The 20,772-nt window shown below is 37.8% G+C and overlaps 1 protein-coding gene across 7 annotated transcripts in view; it reads left to right on the top strand.

Moving 5' to 3' along the window:
* The window catches only part of Svil (supervillin), a 223,911-nt gene that overhangs the window by 120,616 nt on the left and 82,523 nt on the right, over window positions 1–20,772 (top strand). For all 7 annotated transcript variants that reach the window (XM_047520180.1, XM_047520175.1, XM_047520174.1 and 4 more), the window contains 5 exons: window positions 2,749–2,806; window positions 8,151–8,242; window positions 16,425–16,479; window positions 16,609–16,760; window positions 19,215–19,869. In XM_047520180.1, the coding sequence (XP_047376136.1) occupies window positions 16,472–16,479; window positions 16,609–16,760; window positions 19,215–19,869 (815 nt within the window). In that variant the 5' untranslated portion in view covers window positions 2,749–2,806; window positions 8,151–8,242; window positions 16,425–16,471. The remainder of the gene's footprint in view (window positions 1–2,748; window positions 2,807–8,150; window positions 8,243–16,424; window positions 16,480–16,608; window positions 16,761–19,214; window positions 19,870–20,772) is intronic.

Genomic DNA, 20,772 nt, shown 5'->3' with positions numbered 1-20,772 from the left:
ATTATTCCATAATTTCATATGGACATTCAGTAAACATTTATTGTAGGCCTACTGTGCACCAGGTACAGTGTTTAAGATGAAACACACAGAGACAGACAAGCTCAGAGTACCTGCCTCTTGGTAGGGGTTGGGTGAATGAATCATGATCATCATCTACATCCACAAGATTCCTGGTTCCTGGCACTAACCAATTGACTCCCCAGAAGCAAGTTATTTCTCTAGCTCTATTTCCTTTTGTAATTGAGCCCATTTCCCTTGGTTCTCTTTGGTGTCCCTTTTAGCTGTGAAATGTTCAGTGTCTAATTATTGTAAATTGTTCCTCAGATTGCATTATCACAGCTTAAGCCCACCAGCTACATGCTGCGGTTAAAAATAAACAGGGAACAGTCTTACTGGTAAAGCTTAACAGCTTCTGTCTCAAATTAAAATTTTTGAACCTCTAGTAATATCTGCCCTTTCTTTTCCCACAGATTCACTCATATGTTGTTCATAAATCTTAACTCTTAAGTATGAATTTTTGGCTCCCTGTTAGATAAAATATTTCATTTAATTTAGTCAAAGCCAAACTTGGAGAATCCTGGGAAGGCTAGAAGACTTTTCTTGTTCCCAATACATCAAGATTCTCTGTAGGTTTCCTTCTAGTTTGTTTGTTTGTTTGTTTTTAGGGAAAGGAGGAGTTGTTTGGGACTGCCCCATGATGGTTAAGTTGCAACATTGTCTACGCAACCAAAGTATGCACTGTGATTTAGCCACGGCTTTGCAGTGGCAATATCATAAATGTCCCACCACTGGAACCAGTCTGTTTCGGCATCTCCAGGCCTCATTTCTGCTCGTAATCTGATTAAGGGGTTTGATTTGTTCCAGCCTGCAGTCTTTTGCTTTGAGTTTGCCATACGCTCAAGGACACAAGTGCCTGGTTGCTCTAGCCCTGCACCGGGAACGATCTCAACCCAGTTTTGCTTAGACCGGCCCAAGGCCATTGCTGGTTGAGAATTTGTTGTAGAGCAGGCTTTGTTACCAAACCTTCTGTGTGCAACCATGTTCAGAAATCCAGGGTTTTCCAGCTGCTTGGGAACTTACAAATTTGAGAAACAAGGTAAGGCAAGAGAAATAGCAAATGCACTCATATATTCGTTTTGTAACATATCTCTTGGAATCCTACATTTTTACCCTGTATTCTCCTGTGTCGGGTTAGTTATAGTTTTCTCAAAGGATGCTTTAAGTATCTAATTGAATTTATAAATGAGCTTATCTTGTAATTGCTGAAAATGTACATTATTTTCTGTTAATAAGTTAAAGACATTGCTAAACCACTAAAGCTTTTAGAAAGGAAAAAATTGCAAATTAAATTGGAATGCCCAGACTTTGGATCAAATCCTGGATGTGCTGCGCTTTAGCTAAATTATTTTTTCTAAACCAAATGCTATATGTACTAAATTATTTCCAGTAGGCAGTGGTGAGTGAGTCTCTTTTTATTAACTCTTCATGTGAGACAGTTTGAAACAGAATATTATCTTTCCAGCACAGAGGAAGATACTTGCTTTTAATTTAGTTGCTAAAGTGATATCACATACTCAATGTGCTCTTTGAACAAAAATGAAATGCTGAGGTTCTTTTGAATGTCAGATCTGAAATTCAGCCATTATATATCAGAAGTATTTTATAGCATAAATGCACTATTAGAAAGTGACTAAGACGCTTCAGGCCTGGGATTCAGGAATTTTCTTCTACAATCTTTGATTTTTCTTTTTTTAACTGAATTCTCTTCTTTAAATAGTTAACGAGATGCATGTTTATTTAGAAGGAAAGCCTGGATGTTTATTTGGCATTCAACTTTCATTTTATTGTGTTCTCTGGTTGGTCAGGATTTCCAGATTCTGGGATTAAGGACGTATTTTGATGGATAATGAAGTGTCAGCATCTGGTGTGTTTTGTACACTTTTTCCTCAGGCTTCTGCCCCTAAATATTAAACAGTAAAAGATGCTTCCTTAGGGGAAGCGGTTTCTGTAAGTGGTCTACTTGTGGCTTTCTGGGTGGACAAATAGTTATTGTGCCAAAAGCTATAAAGCAGATTACTTGCTATTAAACTGGTTATAAATTTTGTCTATGCCTGGCTTTGATTAACCCATTCACCAGGGAAGTGTGTTTTTCCTGTATGGAATTGTTACCAGCTGTCTTTACATCATAGGTATCTTATCTTCAAAAGTAAGCCAGTGGTTATTTTGACATGTCATTATTGTTTAGAGTCTAATGAAAGCAATAACAATACAACTGAGGTTTCTCTTGCTCTTCAGTCCCCAGAATCTCCCATTCTTTAAAACCATCTCAGATCACTCAGGCAGATTACTTTCAACATTTATGATTACCTTCACCAAACCTGTTTAATTTTCTCCTTTTTTGTTTTTTCTGAGTACATAGCTGTATCATTTGGTATTTAATTGCTTAAAGTTATTTTTTGTGCCATAAAAAAATTAAGTAAAAGTATTGAACTATGTCTAAATATTTTAAATCATGAAGTATGTCAGTTACTTTTCAGTAGAGAAAAAATTATATTTGTCTATGTAATAAAGTTTTATGTGGAATTTTACTCTTTGAAGATGCCATTTTTGTATTATTTCTTGTCTGTCTGATGGTTTTCTTTTTTCTTTAATTATATAGTTCAAGGGAGTTTGAAAGATGTTTTTCCAATGGAATTTTTTAACTTGCTGTGTAACTCTTTCAATGTTACATTATTTCTTTTCCCTTAGATTTCAACAAGAAAAACTTAAACTTCGTGGGATTCCCACATCAAAGAAAAGTTCCAAGGTAACATGGCCTTTTTTCAAGGAATCTTAATTTTTGGAGATTTGTAATAGCTTTTAAAATGATTCTCTAAAAGTCCTTCTGGATTTTTTTAAATTTATTTTTTATTGTGTGCTGTGGATCAAACTCAGGGCCCTTTGTTTGCGAAGCACACTCTCTGCCACTAAGCCATACCCCAACCTCATAATCTCTTAAATTCTTAAGTGTTTGGCAATATGTTTTCTTCCCAGAGTTTTATTCATTAAAATATATGAAGCAAGGGCTAGGGATATAACTCAAAACTTTAGTACTTCCCTGGCATGTGCAAGACCCAAGGTTTGCCAGCATCACGGGAGATATATACACACATGTGTATATATACATATATATAAACATGTATATTATACACACACACACACAAATATATATATAGAGAGAGTTAGAGCACAAGCAAACTGACCTAACAGTATACTTGGCAGCAGAGATTCATTTTTGTACTTAATGCTGTTATGAGAAATATTTAGGGAATTGAATATTTGTGTGGCTTGTACTTATAAAGGACTTTTCTTTTTTTTCTTTCTCACATCTACCTCTGAGCTTGGGATATCCCTTTATAATCTGTCCATCGAGTAAGGGAATTTAACCTTGTCCCTCCCCATCTCTTTCCTGCCCAACATTCCTTCCTTCCACCCATCCCTTCTTCCTTCCCTCCTTGCACCCTGTCTGCACCCACCCATCTGTCCATGAGGAGTCCTTATTGCCTGGTGTAAGCAACTCTCTCTGCCTATCTGCATTTCCACTTCTTTTTGGCTGCAGGATATTATGGCTGCTGATTTGATTTACCTAAGGTGCTAACACTCCATGGCCCATCATCATGGATGTAAGATAATGTAAAAATGAAAGTGCATGTCAGATAAATAGCTGAATCTCAGGTGTTCCATTGCAAATCATTGTCACTAATACCACCTGGCATTTTCAATAGAGGTACAAAGTCATTTTTCCCTACACTCTCAGGCAGGGATCTTGAATTGTACTTCATACTGCTAAAAGAACCCAATTCCTGACCCACCCTTCATTCCACTCTGGTGCTCTTGTTCCTAATGTGTTGTGACATTGTTACTTTACTAGAAAGGACTTGCATTTGCTTAGCATCAGAAAAAATAGTTGTCAGACTCCTGTTTTCATCAGGCAGAGCTTGATTTTGCACTTGAAAACTGGCAAGTTGATTTTATGAACACACTAGATAGAACAAATCCTTAGTGTATTTCATGTTCTTCTAAATATAAATTAGAGATAAATTAGAGCAATAATGGTTCAGGGTCATTGGTAAGGTCGTCTCATTGACTGACTGATAAAATCACTCATAGAGTGCTTGACCCACCCCTGTTTAGCATCTTTGGCATCTTTTTAATATGACTTGAGGTTTACTTCCTAATATATCTCAGAATTTTGGCTTAATTGGAATAGAGCTAATAAGTGACTAAGAGAAAGAAAGAAAGGAAAGGGAGACAGGAAGGCATCACTTGTTCAAAGACAGGAAAAGCATGAAATACAAAAGTCAGACATTTCAGTTGACAGCAACTCAAAGGACACAGCAGTTGTAAAATCATGGCTATTATTTTCTGTATATCTTTTAAAATTATGGCTTACCCAGCATGGTACTAAGTATAAAAGGTACTGGAGGTTTAAGAGCCTTCCTGCTGGTCCATTAGACACTAGAGCAAAGAGGTTGCACCTCCCTTATCTTGTGATTTACAGTTTTGTAGCAGAGCAAACAGACTGTAGGGGAGCCTTCTGTCAGTGAGGGTGCTGGAGAGTGTTGTGAGGATGGCAGCAGAGCATCCTTCTCTCCCTTTAATAAAATCAGCCTTTGTTGCTACTGCAGGGCATTTAAGTAGGTTAATGGGACACGTTTTAAAAAAATGTATCGTGGAAGCAGAAGGCAAGGTCTTCTGCAATGACTGAAGCCAAGGAAGGAAGGTAAAGGAATGACAAAATGAGTCATAGGAATGGGCACTATTGAGAGAAGGTAGTTGCATAAAAATGCAGTGTTTCTTAATATTAGAACATATTAAAATTTATAATTACAAAAGTTAAGGCTGTAGCATACTTCAGTTATAAATGGAGAGATGTTTTAATACTGAAATACAGGCTCAGAACACTTTTGGTTGAGACACACTATGGTCTGCAGAGGTTGTCTCTCCAGGGAACCCTTGTCCTGGAGGTGGGAAGGGATAAAATGAGGAAGAACAAGATCTGGCATCCAAGCTCAGGCTGTGGAGTTACCCATCTTATGAGCTGGGAGTGGGCTGTGTTTTGGCACTTCTGTCAACTTGGGAGAGAGAAGAGGGTGATGTAAGGGCTCTTTGGGGTATGTGTTTCATCAGCCATATTAGGACATCTCAACAGAAATTTCACTGCTGGTTAGTTCCCTGTGTATACAAAGTCCAGGGAAGAGACACTAATGTTTTTTAAGAACCTGGTTTCTCATGCTATTTAAAGGGTCTTACATTTATCACAGCTTTTGCAATTCCCTTGCTCCAGAGCCCCAAGTTCCCACCGAGTCTGCTTGTTCTTCCTCTCTGACCATCTGCTTCCTCTGAAGTTTTCAGGCATGGCAAGAATTGGGGAGAGAGGCAATAGTAACGGGAGCAGATTAAGACAACCATGTGGTTTCCAGCCTGTATACATAGAGCTGTAGCTTTTAGAGTTTGTAAATATATGCTTGTATACTAATATTCCATACTTATGTGCAAAGTAGTAAGGAAAAATGTTTTTCAAATTATATACTATTCTAAAGTTGAGAGAAGGACAGAAAGGAAGTGGGGAGGAAGGGAAGGGAAGGGAAGGGAAGGAAAGGAAGGAAGGAAGAAAGGAAGGAAGGAAGGGAGGGAGGGAGAAAGAAAGGGAGGGAGGGAGAAATAACTGATGTTGCTGAATATATTCTAAATTATGAATATATGCTAAATTACTTTATAGCATTCATTCATTCATTTAATAGGTACTTACTGGTCCTTCTCAAGACTGGGGATGTGGCTCAGTGGTAGAGCATGTGCATACCATGAGGTCCTGGGTTTGATTCCCCAGCACCACGCATATACACACACACACAAACACACACACACAAAGCCTATCAACATATTTAAATTAGCAATTAAATACTCAATTAAAATGGTATGCTACTCCTTAGGGTACATTTCTGCAGTTATTCAACTTTTTTAGGTTTATATTAAATCATACACCTGAATAAAACACTGAATATAATCATCACTGCCTTACAATTCACTGTTTAGACACTGGGGTAATGTTTTCTCCCCAGTATTAAAGATTCTGCCCAGAGCCTTGCACTTGCTAGGCTAGCACTCTACCATTGGGCTGTATCCCCAGCCCTCGTAAAATTTTATTTCGAGACAGGGTGTTGGTAGTTGCCCAGGCTGGCCTCAATATTGCAATCTTTCTGCCTCAGCCTCCTGAGTAACTGGATTACAGGTGTGTTGCCACTGTACCCAGCCCAGTGGTATTAATTCTGACCAGGCAGATTGTCTCCAAGCTGATCTAGCATGTGGTTTATAAAACTTAATTATTCTCAATATTTTATTAAATATTGTGAGTCCATGACAAGTTTATGAATGTAAGTTTACTGCATTTACATGAGATAAATTTCTGATAGACTTGATTCTACAAAGGTTGGATGGTGTACCAGGTTTTAAAATGTGTGGAAATTCCTTCAAATTTAACTTATATGTGAAATGTAGAATATTCATGTGTCCCTCTTAGACAGTATGCCCAGCATCTTACTTATAATCTTCTTGGGCCTCTATGGAAATGTACCCCTATAAACAGAAAGAGGTACATGGGTATATTAGAGAGTTTCATATTACTACAACCAAATACCTGTCACAGGCTACTTATGAAGAATAGAGGTTTATTTGGCTCATAGTTCTAGAGATCCAAGTTTAAGATTGGGTCGCCCTCTCTGATGAAGGTGGCACAACATGGCAAAAGCATATATCACAACAAATGGTCACATCTTGTAACAGGAAGAGACTGAGAGGGAAAGATCAGGATCCCACAACCTAATGACCTAAGGACCTACCACTGAGTCCGTCCTCCTAAAGGTTCACAGCACCTCCCAACAGTGCTCCCAGCAGACCAGATCTTTACATATGGACTTTTGGGGGACACTTATCTAAACCATAGCCATGGGGAAATTCAGCTTCCCCTTGAATGCATTTTTAGACCTATTATTCGCTTCTGTGAAGGTAATTGATGTTGGAGAGTGGTAGTGTCTTGTTTGCCTAGCTTTATTTTCTTTTCGAGGCAGCAGCACCATCTGCCTTGCTAGACTCCAGGCATATTTCCATCCAGGACTCTGAAGTGTAGCCCGCAGCCTTGGGCAGCTGCACATTTACAGTACTGGGGCAGGAGCGAGATTTGAACCTTGTCTCTCCTTGTCAAATCTGTGTCCTTGGGCACATCATGTAAACCGAGGATGAACTCCTTCCAGGTGTGTTCTGGAGCCAACTGGTACCACACTCACTGGTGTGTGTCTCATTCCTCACTTTTAGTTGCGTTGGACCCTGTGGGTAGCGCAAATTGGCCATGGTGGAGATATTCACACCACCAGCAACTGATACAAAGTAGTGCCTATTGCATGACCTCTTGGGCAGAGCACACACCTCTGAGAGCTGTACACCTCATAGAGTCTAGTGGAGAACATGAAGATGACCTGGATATGCTTATTATAGGGGAAAAGTGCATAGTGAGCACTCAATCCCTCTATAATTCTTCCCTTTTATTCCAAGACCATCTTCATGGGTCTTTCAGACCTTTTGATCATGCTTTGGTTTCTTGATTGTTTGAAGGCGTATGTGACTTTAGTATAATTTTAACAGTGGAAGACAGCATTTAGGTCACTTCATCCAGTTACTGATTTTCTAAGGAAGAAACTGTAGCACAGAGAGGTAGAGCAATTAATCCAAGTGTACACAGATGGGGTCTAGAAGACATCATTGATCAGAACAAAAGAATATGATTCCAAGATCCTGCAACATTTCACCACCCTACACAACTTGCCAGTGCTGGCTCTTACTTGCACAAAAAAATCATAATATTAACATAAGTATTAATAGGGCCAGGGATGTAGTTCAATGGTAGAGTGCTTGCGTAGCATGTATGGGGCTGGTTTCAATCCCCAGCACTTAAAAAAATTTTTTTTTTTTTAATTTACCAAAGCACTCTCCAAAAGAAAACATTTTTAACTATGTGTAACAATAACATGATTCTTTATGTTCTGCATTTTTTATGTCCTATGCTATATATTGATTTAAATGGTCTTTCAACACTTTATTAATGGAACGACTTTTAGCTTTCAGAAAGAGTTCTCACTCGACAATAAAGAAAAACTTTCTTCCCACAAAAGTGGATTCGATGCTCAACTTTTAGCTGCACTTCCTAAAGGTAAGACGTTTTCTGAATGGCTAGCTGATGACTGGGCATGTAAGGATTGTGTTACCTGGGTCTCTCTGAGGGCTTCTCTCACTTCTCACCTCATCCGAGAATGAGCTTCAATTCATGTACTTTCTTACATTTCAAATCCTCACCTTTCTACTGTCCATCCCCTTTAGTCTTTGGCATCAAGTTTTTACTGGAGACGGGGTGAGGAGGGGGAGAGTCAACTTTCCCTCTTCTCCCTTCTTACCTTTACCTTCTCCAGGATTAGGACTGCACATTCCTTACCCCCATTCATCTCCACCCACTCTAGGGTCCTGGCTCTTTCAAGAGAGAGATGGAAACCACATCACAAAAGTTTTAGTATATTGATATAATTGTCCTATTTATTATTAGCAGTTACCACTTTAATCTCTTACTGTGCCTAATTTATAAATTAAACTTTATCATAGGTGTGTATGTATAGGAAAGAATATAGCACTTGGTGCTATCTGCATTTTCAGGCATCCACTGGGGTTCTTGGAAAGTATCACTTTCACTTGGAAAGAGCCACTCCCTCTAGGGTCTTCTCCCCTTGCCACTTGCTTTTTCTCATTGTTAGGGCCTTTACGCTCAATATCTTAGAGCTGCCTACTATGCGACCAATAGCTGGTGCACACAGTGTCATAATTCTTTCTTCTTCCCTAAGTCAGTACTCACACATGTTGGGCAAATTACTGTTTCCATTGTAAAAGGTGCACAGGCAGTAAAAATATATACACTTGCTCTAGGCTGACTCCCTCTAGTTTTGTCTCTGACATGAGGTAAGCATTGCTTAATCTCTGTTTCCCACCAACTGCAATGCTAGTACAATGATCACTTATAAGTAACAGCTCACAAAATGTCCTCATTCCCAATGAACTTCATAACCCTTACTTTAGAAAAAACAGGTTGGCTGGAAGGGCAGATTTTTTTCTCTGTTCTGAAAGGGAAGAAAAAAATCAAAGCCCAAATCAATTAGATCAAAAGAGATATTCTTTTACTAGAAACTAAATCCAGTTTAAAAGGTATACTGACAAATTGGAATATATCCTGAGGAACTGAGTCGTTGCCATGCCTAGAGATGGTCTGATGAGGATGGATAGTTGCAAGACTCCATGGATTTCACTTGGTGAAGAAAACTTAAACAGGGACACATTGCCGTTGTCAAATACTAACAAAGCTTTCCACTGAAATACAGGCTTATTCTGTTTGCCCCAGGAGCCAAGAAATAAGAATAATGTGCAGAATGAAAAGAAGATAGATAAGATTTCATATGAAAAAGCTTTATTAACATATAATGCACATACCATAGAATTTGTCCATTTAAAGGTACAGTAGTCCCCCTTTATCTATAGGTGATACTTTCCAAGAACCCCAGTGGATGCCTGAAAATGCAGATAGCACCAAGTGCTATATTCTTTCCTATACATACATACCTATGATAAAGTTTAATTTATAAATTAGGCACAGTAAGAGATTAAAGTAGTAACTGCTAATAATAAATAGGACAATTATATGAATATATTATACTAAAACTTTTGTGTTGTGGTTTCCATCTCTCTCTTGAAAGAGCCAGGACAAACATTAATATTTTCAGACTGCAGTTGACCATAGTACCTGAAACCATAGAAGGTGATACTGCAGATAAAGGGGAACTACTACACCCAGAAAGGAATTGACCCACATTTTGAACTCATAAGTTCTCTGTAAGGCAAAGGCATGAGGCCATGGGTTTATGGTAAGGCAGGAGGGTTCCCATGTGGATGGGATGTGGACCAGGTGCAAAACAAAATGGCCCTTCCAATTTTTAGGATTCTTCGTGAAAGACAAAGAAACCCAATTTAATCTGAGTCAAACATAATTGTTTAAAATCTATGAATATGATCAAAGCAAAGTAGAAGAATGAACAGATTTATTTGGGCAGTAGCTGACAGGAGTGAACTGATTAGGCGCAGTTCTATATAATAAAAGTTGTTTCCACCAGGAGAAAGGATCCCTCTTCCTGCTTCTGTACCCAAGTTCCCTTTTTTGATAAATGGCACCATAAATAATACCACACCAGAAAAGCTAGGAACAACTTGAGATGCTAGGTTCCTTAAAACTCATATTTTAACTTCATATATAACAAAAATTTAAATGATGTTAATTAACATTTTATTATAAAATGTATATTAATTGATTATAAAAGTATAATTTTCACAAACCAGAGATGATGATTTTATATGTTAACACAATTTTTGTTTCTAAATTAACAAATTTTTGTTTCTAAATTAACTTTGAATCTTTAAAGTATGCTTAAAAGTGCCCATGCCTCTCCTCCCCTGAATTTCTCCTTAGTTCCCCAGGTCTTATTTCACATAGTCTTTGCTATCTCTGACTTGGGGCAGGCATATTTGGAAAGACCCAGGTATTACCCAGCAATCTGTCTGTTTCTCTGTCTTAACAGATACTTTAATGATTTTGCCTATTGGCTCTTAGCAATATAATGTTAAAAACAGAACTGATCAAATTTTGTTTCAGAGAAATAGAGTTCTATGTCTGTTTGTAAGTTTGCCGAAGTTTCTATTCATTTGGTGAGGGATTCTTATACCTGTGAAACTGAGCCTTAAAATGGTGGTTCCTTTTTCTCTCAGGGGTTTTCCTTAACTGTATATCACAAAGGAGAAATCAAGGAATTAAAAATCTTTACTTATATAAAGATCATATTGTTAGAATAGATTTTCCATTTTGGAATTATGAAATGGACCAAATGCATTAATGTCTTTAACAGCTTTATTAACATATACTGCACATACCATAGAATTTGTCATTTTGGAACATAGAATTCACTGGCTTTGTGTATTTTCACAGAGTTGTACGTCCATCTTCACAATCAATTTTAGAACATTTTCATCATTTCAAAAGGAAACCCCATACCTTTCAGCTGTCACACCTTCCCCTTATTCCTCTTGGTTGGTAATTACTTATTTTCTAAGTTGCTTGTCTTCATATTAGTGGCTGTCATCCAATTGTGAAAATTAAAGTGTGTTACTCCTGTGGGAAGACAGATCGGTGTTCAGAATGTGGCAGGTCTGGTCTGAGCTCTCAGGCTCTTAAGTGACAGAGGAGAGAGAAGTGTTCTTGGCACTCTCCTACCACTTAAATTTCTTTGGAATATTCTATGGTACTCAGGTTTATAGAACTGAATTCAACAAGGTCTTTGCCAGAGATTTTCTATTTCTCAGAGCTAGTTGAAGAAATTGTTTCCCAAGAGAAGCACCCAGAAGACCAATTATCCTAAGTATTGGTGCTATATATTCTTATTACAAAGAATATTTGATGGATACCATTATAGAATATTATAGAGCCATTGTCAAATTTTCTTAAATGACCTTACTTGAAAACTTACCAAACAACTCCTCTCCTCTCACCAGTAACTCAAAAAATAAAACTCATGAACTCCATATTGTCATAGAAGTACAACTGTAAATTACTCAAATGGGTAGGGGACCAAGGTAGCACATATAAAAGGAATAATTCCTATGTGTGAGCGTCTTAATCTATTTGAAAGCAAAATAGAACATTTCTTTATAAAGGAAATTTGACCATCTATGCTTGTTTATATCTGGATTGCTTGATGTATTTAGTGTTACTAAATCTGAACCAGTTCTGAATTTTAATTATGAGAGAGCGCACAATTAAATTAGGACTATTAGAATCTAATTTTTAAAAATATTCCTATTGCTGATGGGCCCCTGGTGCATGCCTGTAATTCTAGTGACCCAGGAGGCTGAGGTAGACGAATCATAAGTTCAAGACCAGCCTGGAAAATTTAGAGATCCTGTCTCAAAATAAAAATAAATAAATTATTAAAAGACTAGACATGTAGCTCAGTAATAAAACTCCCCTGGGTTCAATCCTTAATGTCATCAGAAAAATAAACATATATATATGTATATAGGGATATATATATTTATCTATATATTCATATGCACACATATATATATACATACGTATGTATATATATATATATGTACAAAAGTGTGTGTATGTGTATTCCTATTGCTCAATTTTAGGAAGTATACACTGAAGACATAAAGAGGTATTATGCTGCAACTTACTCAAATACTTAGAAAAAATATCACATAAATATGTGTACTTCATAAGTACACTATATATATACTTACAAAGAGAAAAAAAGATACAATAAATGAAATGTAATACAATCTTAACATACTATGAAAGATGTCTTTAAAATTTTCCATAAGTCTTAAATTATATAAAAATTTTAAAAGGAAAGAAACCCTCAAGACTATCAGAAAATAACTGATAGAACTGTAGACGGTCTCTGTATGTGAAACAATGGAGTTACAATATAGATTTCCACAGCATGGCTAACTTCAGTCCATGATTTTCTAGTATTATTATCTGTTTTACAGTACTCCAGAGTAATAAATTTGTGTAGAAATTCAACTGGAGGGCCTAGTGAGGGCATAAGAGCTCATGTAAAGTTTGGGATTAAAAAAAAAATGTGCACACATATCAGCAATTCATATAAAATGTCATTCTCTCTTTCATAACTAAAGTTGTTTTCCATGAGATATATAAAAGTAGTTGTATTACACATTTGTTTTACTAATTTTCCTTTAAATTATAGATTTGGAGAAAAGAAGCCAAGCTCAAATACCTGCACATAATTTCTTTTATATGATTTTTGTCTCGCACATAATTTCTTTCTTATAATCTCAAGTCTATAGGAATGAGACAAATCTTACTAACTGAAAAATGTATTTGTTAGAAAAAAATAGACTAAGAAGTAATTATCTGTTTACTCAAGGGGTTTTTTCCCCCTAAAATACTCACTATTGATTTCAACTAAGAATTAATAAGCTCACCAATACATTTAAAGTATACTTCAGTTTATGACCACATTTAATTCCTCAGTAAAATGATCAAGTAAGGCTGTAAGGTGTTGCTTCAAGCCCCCACTGTATTGATAGATGGATACGAGCTTCTGGGAGCAATAGTTTTGAGTCTGAATCTGTGTGTGATTGAGGAGAATGTAGTAATGGGCAGTCATATTTGTCTTGGATAATCTGGGGTGTTGGAGTCTGGAGATCAGGCTGCCAATTTGAAATTTTTATACTGAAATCAATGGTTCTCAATGATTCTCAATCCAAGACAATTCCTACAGGGCTTTGGAAACAAGGGGGCATTTTTGTGTCACAAAACTGGGGATGATTTAACATTTAATAGGAGAGAACCAGAGATATTCAACATGCTATAGTGCTGGGCTCACATTTCCCACACAAAAGGTCATCAGCACCCCTATAACAATCCCTAATATATTCTGCAACCACTCTTCTGAGTCTATAACTAATGTGATATATCAGTGTGTCTGTTAAATGCTAACCTGAGACTTTCCTTCCATTGCCCAGAAGTCAGTGGCTACCAGATGGTAGTGTTTACTCCTGAACTAGCCAGCCTGTTCTGTCCAGAAAGGGGCAGAGAGGTCCCTGGAGGATAACTTGATCTGCCCATCCTTCTCTTTGCCGTCCCTGCTGCAGGCTGAGGTTCAGCTTCTGTGATGACCAGCACTTTGACTATTGCCTGTCCCCTGTTCATCTTATCAGTCCGTATTGAAAGAGGGTGTTAATGTTACTGGACCCAAGTCCTTCTGCTCGCCGTGCAAAAACCAATACTCAGGAGAAGAGAGTTGGTAGAATGGAAATCAGATTTATTCAAGGGCTATCCCTGAGAAGATGGACAGGGCAATTGTCCTCAAAGCACCATCTTGGGGAACTCAAGAACCCAAAAATTTTATAGGGAGGGAAAGGAAGTGTATAGGACAGTGGAGAGTAAGGCCACATGCTGAGCAAGGTCTTCATCATCCCAGGTACGCCTCTCCTTTTTCCCTCCTTTGGCTGGTAGTCTCAGTAGACCTTGACTTCCTAGGGCTAGTTACAAACACAATTATTTTTCCACAATTTAACAGCACAACATTGTCTTAGTTGATGCACAGTATTAAAGAATTAGGAGGAGTGTGACAAATTCTTATATTATCTGAAGGTCATTGGATGTTCTAGGTTCTATAAATCTTCACATCTTAATCACTTAGGTAGGATTTTCTTTAGAATTTAGAAAGATAGACAAAGGGATAGGAAGCAAAAGAACTTCTTTCAAAGACAGACTCTCTCTTACAGTAATGGCACTGGAAAAAGTAGAACTTTGTGGGTGAGAGAATAGCGTGGTCTCCTAGTAAGTTGATCTTTCCTTCTGGAATATGGAAATGAAAGTAGCAGAAGCAACTTCTTGTTCAACTTCTTCACATACTGCAGGAATCTTTTTTTTTAAAAAAAGATAATTTCTACAGAAAATTTTAAAATGAGAAATTTATTGACATGGTAATGATGTTCAACAGTCTATAATTAGAATGAAAAACTACAACTTAACTTTTTCCAGTGGAAGTTATATGACACTGTTTTTGTTTATGTTTTTTTATACTTATCCAGTTGAAATAATTGGGGGATAGAAAAGGTAAGTTTCATTATACTTCAGGACCCTAGTAATATACTACTGTACATCTCAGTTGTGATTTTGAGGCAAGGATTTAAGACATGTCTTTCAGAGTCCCTAGAATTTGGTTTCAATAAACTCTGAAGCAGAGTTTAAACCCCTCTTTGGGGTTTAAATAATTAATTAAAACTCTCTGGTGTATATATCCTTGAAAATATTTTCAAAATATGTACTATCAGCATTAAAATTTTATCACCATAATCTCATCAGAGCTCATTTGTTAACTGGGAAGCTGTTATTAGCTGAGCTTCCTTTTGCAAGGCAGGAGGCAGGATGCGCCCTTGTCTTCTAAATAGGAATGTAATTAACATTGTAGAGCAAGTTCACCTCAGCCTCCAGCTACTCTGATTCCTGAGAAAGCTAACTGAGAGATTTTTCAAAGTCAGAGAGAGAGAGAGAGAGACTTTATTTTGAAGCCAGCAACCTTTGCAAAGGCTAGTACATCTAAAGTTTTAGGTGGCAGTCCTTTAAAAATAATAAATCTCTGAACACAAAGGGCATTATAAAAGTCACGTGTGGGTTTAGACTCATTCCTAAAACTGATCACTTTAAAATAAGAAACAGAAATTAAAGCAGTTGAAAATTAAATTCTACGTATTCATATCCTCCCCCCTTGAGTTTCTCCTATGACTCAGACTTTCAGCACTGTCATTGGCTCTAAGTTATCCAGCCACCCCAGTCCCTCTCCCTTTGTCTCTCTCCCACCCCTTCTTGGGTCTTCAATAGGAGCCACTCAGACAAACACTTATGAATTGAAGGAGGAGGAGAGAATAAAGACCTTTATTTTCTACCAACTTGGGCCATTTCTCCAAAGAAACAATTGTCTGGGATCTTAGGTCACTTATATTCCTGTAGTTGGTGTCACATGAGAACCTCCCAACCTCAGCAAAACATTTTTTCTTCATCCAGTGCTGCCAGAAGAATTGAGTAATCATTTTATCCATCATTCACCTCAATTATAACTGGAAACAAACACTGGTATTTCCTTCCAGTAAAAGCCTTTAAGGAGAGTGTAGGACCTGCATTGCCCTGAACTGTAGTTAATCAGGGTGTATGCATTCGGTAGCACAGTCATGTTATTACAGATATTTACAGATTGAATAATAGGGTGAAATAGGAGTGACTCTGAGTTGGTCATTTTAGCTTGCCAATGGCCTTGTGGCTCTTCAGAGCACTAGTCTTTACTTTTGTAAATGTTTTCCAGAATATGAGCTGAAAAATACATTGTTAAGCCTAACAAAAATTAGTTAGAGGTATTTGGATTTCAGCTAAAAAACACCTTTCTAGAAAGATCTCACAAGTGAGGCCTCCTTTGACTTCCCTGGGTAAAACAGAACCTTTTTAGCCTGGACTAGTTTATTTATTAGCCTAGGATGTGTGTGTAATATGACTGTGTGGTTGTGTATAAGCATGCTTATTTATTTGGCATCTTCCTCCCCTACTAGAAAACAAACTCCAAGAAAGTAGGAACTTGGTCAGTGTCATGTATCTCTGCTGCATGGGAGCCAAGAGTAGAAATTTGAGTTGAATAAGCATATGTTGCTTGAATGAATAAAATGAGTGCTTGACCACTAACTACTGTACTTTCTTTTTGCTCCTTTTGACTCTGTTTTAGTTGCAGAATTAAGAAAAATCTTTGAACCAAAGAAGGAATTTATAGAAATGAAAAGGTAAGATATTTATGGTCTGTAACTAGGAAGTAGAAGAGTGTGGCAAAGCAGTATTCAGTTGTCTCTGAGCATTGATTTTGGGTTCTAACTATGACTTTTTTTTTTTTTTTTTTTTGGTGTATTGCACAGAAAAGAGAGAATTGCCAGGCGCCTGGAAGGGATTGAAAATGACACCCAGCCCATCCTCTTGCAGAGTTGCACAGGGTTAGTGACTCACCGCCTGCTGGAGGAAGACACGCCCAGATACATGCGAGCCACGGACCCTGCCAGCCCCCACACTGGTGAGCATGCGTGGCCATCATCGGGCAGGCTGCTCAGCGGGTTACTGTTGCCTTTTTAATCTAATGGTATTGGAAAAAGAGATATTCAACAAAAGTCAATTGTGTGTGTATGTACTCTTCATTAAATGTGTTTATTAAAAATAGCCACAGCAATCATCAGCTCCACTCCTCTTCATGGATGGGGTCCTCCAGTATCACAGCAGTAAGAAATGACTCGCCTTGGTACATTGTGGGGTAACTATGATCAGCCATTTCCCCCAAGACTGGGCCCCCTCAAAGGCCAGTGCTCAGCACAGGATCTGCAGTCACAACCACTTCGTCAATGTTTGGTAAAGGTGCCCTGCAGTTCTCAGAGGTTTGAACTAAATGCTCAGGTACCCTGCAAAAGGGCCAACTGCTCTGAGCAGGGAAAGTTAGAGGCAGAGCTGGACCTTAAATGATTAGGATTCTGACTCTGTTTATGCAACCAAGCATTATTTTATAATTATTTTAGAGTATGCAAATGTTCTGCATGTTGATTTCACACTAAGCAGCATGTCAAACATGACAGCTCCGCCTCGATTGTGCAGAGTCATTGCTGTGGACATCAGCTTGACCTCAGGAGAAAGAAATGCTCTCAGGGCTGATGTTCCCACCCCCAGTCCCTGGCTCTGAGGCCTTGTGTTGCTACTTTTTATAGCTAGTGTCTTCTGGTTTCTTCCTCAGAGAGGGATGTTGATCTCACATCATAATGTTACCAGTTTGCTTGTGTCTATGCTTTCTGATTTTCTATAGCTGAAAAACTAAAGAATTAAGTTTTTTTTTTATGACATAACATGAAGAATCAATAAAAGATCATAATACCAAAATTTATAGCCAGAAGCAAATCTAAGTATAAATAAAATATTCAGCTATGTAGTATATGGTAATACAAGCATCACATATTAGTGAGTAAAGAATTATTTCATAAAATAATACTGGGGAAATGAGCTCACCAAGGGGTAAGGGAGGGGGACATATTCCTCTTTCTGCTTCAGACCAAACCTCAAAATAAATTCGAGTTACTCATGGGATTGTTTCAAACAAAATCATTTGAAACATGAAAATATGGTCACATATTTAAATCAAGAGGAATAGAAAGTGACATTTGAAGCACAGAAACAATTGAATAAATCACCAAATGATAGTAGTAGCAGCAGTAAGTAGTCACTTGACCTGACTACTTAAGGATTAATATCTGCACTTCAAAGAAAATCTTACTCACGTAGACTGGAAACAAAACTAAACCACAGCAATTTTGGAAATATTCCCGAAGAAGACACAGGGCGAGTACTCCTATAAAAGTTTACATGAACAAATAAAAATGACACTATATCAGTATTGTTCAGAGCAATAAGATTGGGCAGGCATTCTCTAGAAGGAAAAGAGGATGTAAATGGCTAATTAACAAGTAAGAAAATGCATCTATTCTTTTTCTGATCAAATGCAATATTTTAAACAATGAGCACTCAGTATTTTTAAGGAAGAATGTATTGCAGATGTAAGTTGATGCAGACTTATAGAAATTCGACAGTCTAGCATGTGTCTCAAAATGATGTACCCTTTGATAAAGCAATTCTACTGTTATGCACAGGTCTTCTGTGATAGTTTTCAGAAAATCAGACTGATTAAAAATTAGAAACATATGCCCAGAAATATGACAAGAGTTAAATTAATTATGGAATGCCTGTTGGATAGTATATTATGAGGTTTAAAAAATAATCTTTAAAACAAGATTTCCAAATGTAGGAAAATATGTATATAAGATATTAATAGCATTAAGTGTTTCATATAGATAAAAGGAGAAATGAGCTATATAAAAGACTAGGAGGAATACATAAAAATGTCAAGTTATTAGCGTATAGTGTGATTATTGGTGATTTGGACTTTCGCCTTTTTGTGTTTTCATGTTAGACGTTTTCTACATCAGAATTGTGTGCTACTACTAGGAAAAGCCACTTCTGTAAATATATATATATCATACATGTTACATATTGTTAGGTTTTATATGGAAACAGGCCATATAGTTATGCTTATTCTCAGATCCTATGAAACCACAACCCATCACTTGTCAAATTACAATGTATGCTATATTTTCTAGAAGACTCTAAAATTGTCCTTTAGCCTCACATGTGAAATATTAAATTAAAAAAAAAAAAAGGAAAAGAATTAAAGGGAAAATAAGCGCTGAGCAAGGACTGGGTTTCAGAAGTGCAGCCACACCTTGTGTGGCTTGTGACCTTCACACTCTCAACCCAGCTCTCAGACTTGTTCAGCAGCCAGGTGAATCATTTTAGGTCCGTACACCTAGGTAAGAAATCAATCCCTCGCAGCACAAATGCTAGTGTGTACTGTGTAGAGCACAGAATCTCTTGGTGTATAAATATTGTGTTTTTCCTGAAACCTGTATGTAATATCCACGTGGTCTTTTTGCAGGTCGATCAAATGAAGAGGAAGAAACTTCTAAATCTTCTTTAGAAAAGCAAACTCAATCCAAATATTGCACAGAAACTTCAGGGGATCTATCCTATGGTTCAAGTACCATGGATACTCATAGTCTCGAGTCCAAAGCTGAAAGAATTGCCAGGTACAAAGCAGAAAGGAGACGTCAGCTGGCAGAAAAATATGGGCTAACTCTGGATCCTGAAGCAGACTCTGAATATTCATCTCGGTATACCAAGTCCAGGAAGGATCCTGATGCTGTTGAGAAACGGGGAGGAAAAAGTGAGAAGCAAGAAAAGTCAAGCAAAGATTTGAGTTCTCCATACTCCAGGACTGAGACCATGGGGCTCAGGACCTCTGCGGTGGAATCCAGGGACTATGCCCTCCACAGAAGTGAGGTTTCTGACAAGGAGGTGCTGCTAAATGTGGAAAACCAAAGAGGAGGTCAAGAGCTGAGTGCCACCCGGCAGGCCCATGACCTGTCCCCAACAGTTGAGAGTTCCTCTTCCTTCTCATTCTCTGGGCGAGACTCCTCCTTCGCTGAAGTGCCAAGGTCCCCAAAGCAAATGTCTAGCTCATCTCTTCAGCAGCCTGCCTCCCTGAGCCACTCCAGTGGTGACCTGCCATTGCCCCCAGAGCCTCGGTCCAGGTAAGCACACACCCCAGCACTAACCATTCCAAATGCAGGAAAATACCTGTACCATCTTTCTCTGCCTTGCTGTGTGGTAGAGTTTGAATATTCTTGTCATTGTATTCAGGTCTCCACTTACTGGAGAAATAATATTTTTTGTAATTTCTACAATATCAAAATAAGTTCTACTAGCCAGGTGCTGGGTCTGTAATCCCAGTGGCTCAGGAGGCTGAGGCAAGAGAATCTCAAGTTCAAAGCTAGCCCTCAGCAACTTGGCAAGACCCTGTCTAAAAATAAAAAAATAGAAAGGACTGGGGATGTAGTTAAGTGCCGCTGGATTCAATCCTTGGTTCCCCCCCCACCAAATATTTCCACTAAAGCAAGAAGACTCAGATCCTTTTTTATATGTATGATTTTTATGTTCTTTTTAAAAATAACGAACTCTTTAGGTGTCACTAAGCTTTCATGGAAATCTCCTTTCAGGACCCTTCTTTTTACTGTGTTTCTTACCTGCCTTTCATAATTTATCTTTTTTGTTTTTTCTGTAGTTAGGGTTTTTGGTGATTGCTTTAGTCTTTGATGTTTAGAATCACAGCAGAAGAAGCAAGACCCACTAGTGGGAGTCTCTCCATTTAGGGTGCAGAATCTGTCTGTAGTATACCCTGCATGTCACTATGTAAGTGTGTCAATACACTAAGACACAGTGGTGTATAGGTTGTGTATAAGGGCACATCATTAAAAAGTTCAGACATTAAGACAAACCATTGTGGAAAAGGACCCACCAAAAATAACATCTCCTATGGGGAAAAACTGGAAGAGAGGTTTAATCAGAAAGTCAAATGCGGGAGAGAATATATGTTTGCTTCTAAATTTAAACTGAAAAAGTGCAGTGGTCATATTTAAAGCACAGTTTACTTAAAC

This window comes from Sciurus carolinensis, chromosome 12 (genome assembly GCF_902686445.1).
Source record: "Sciurus carolinensis chromosome 12, mSciCar1.2, whole genome shotgun sequence".
Lineage (NCBI taxonomy): Eukaryota > Metazoa > Chordata > Mammalia > Rodentia > Sciuridae > Sciurus > Sciurus carolinensis.
The sequence above is the reverse complement of the archived record's forward strand: the minus strand, read 5'-3'. Positions and strand labels throughout refer to the sequence as shown.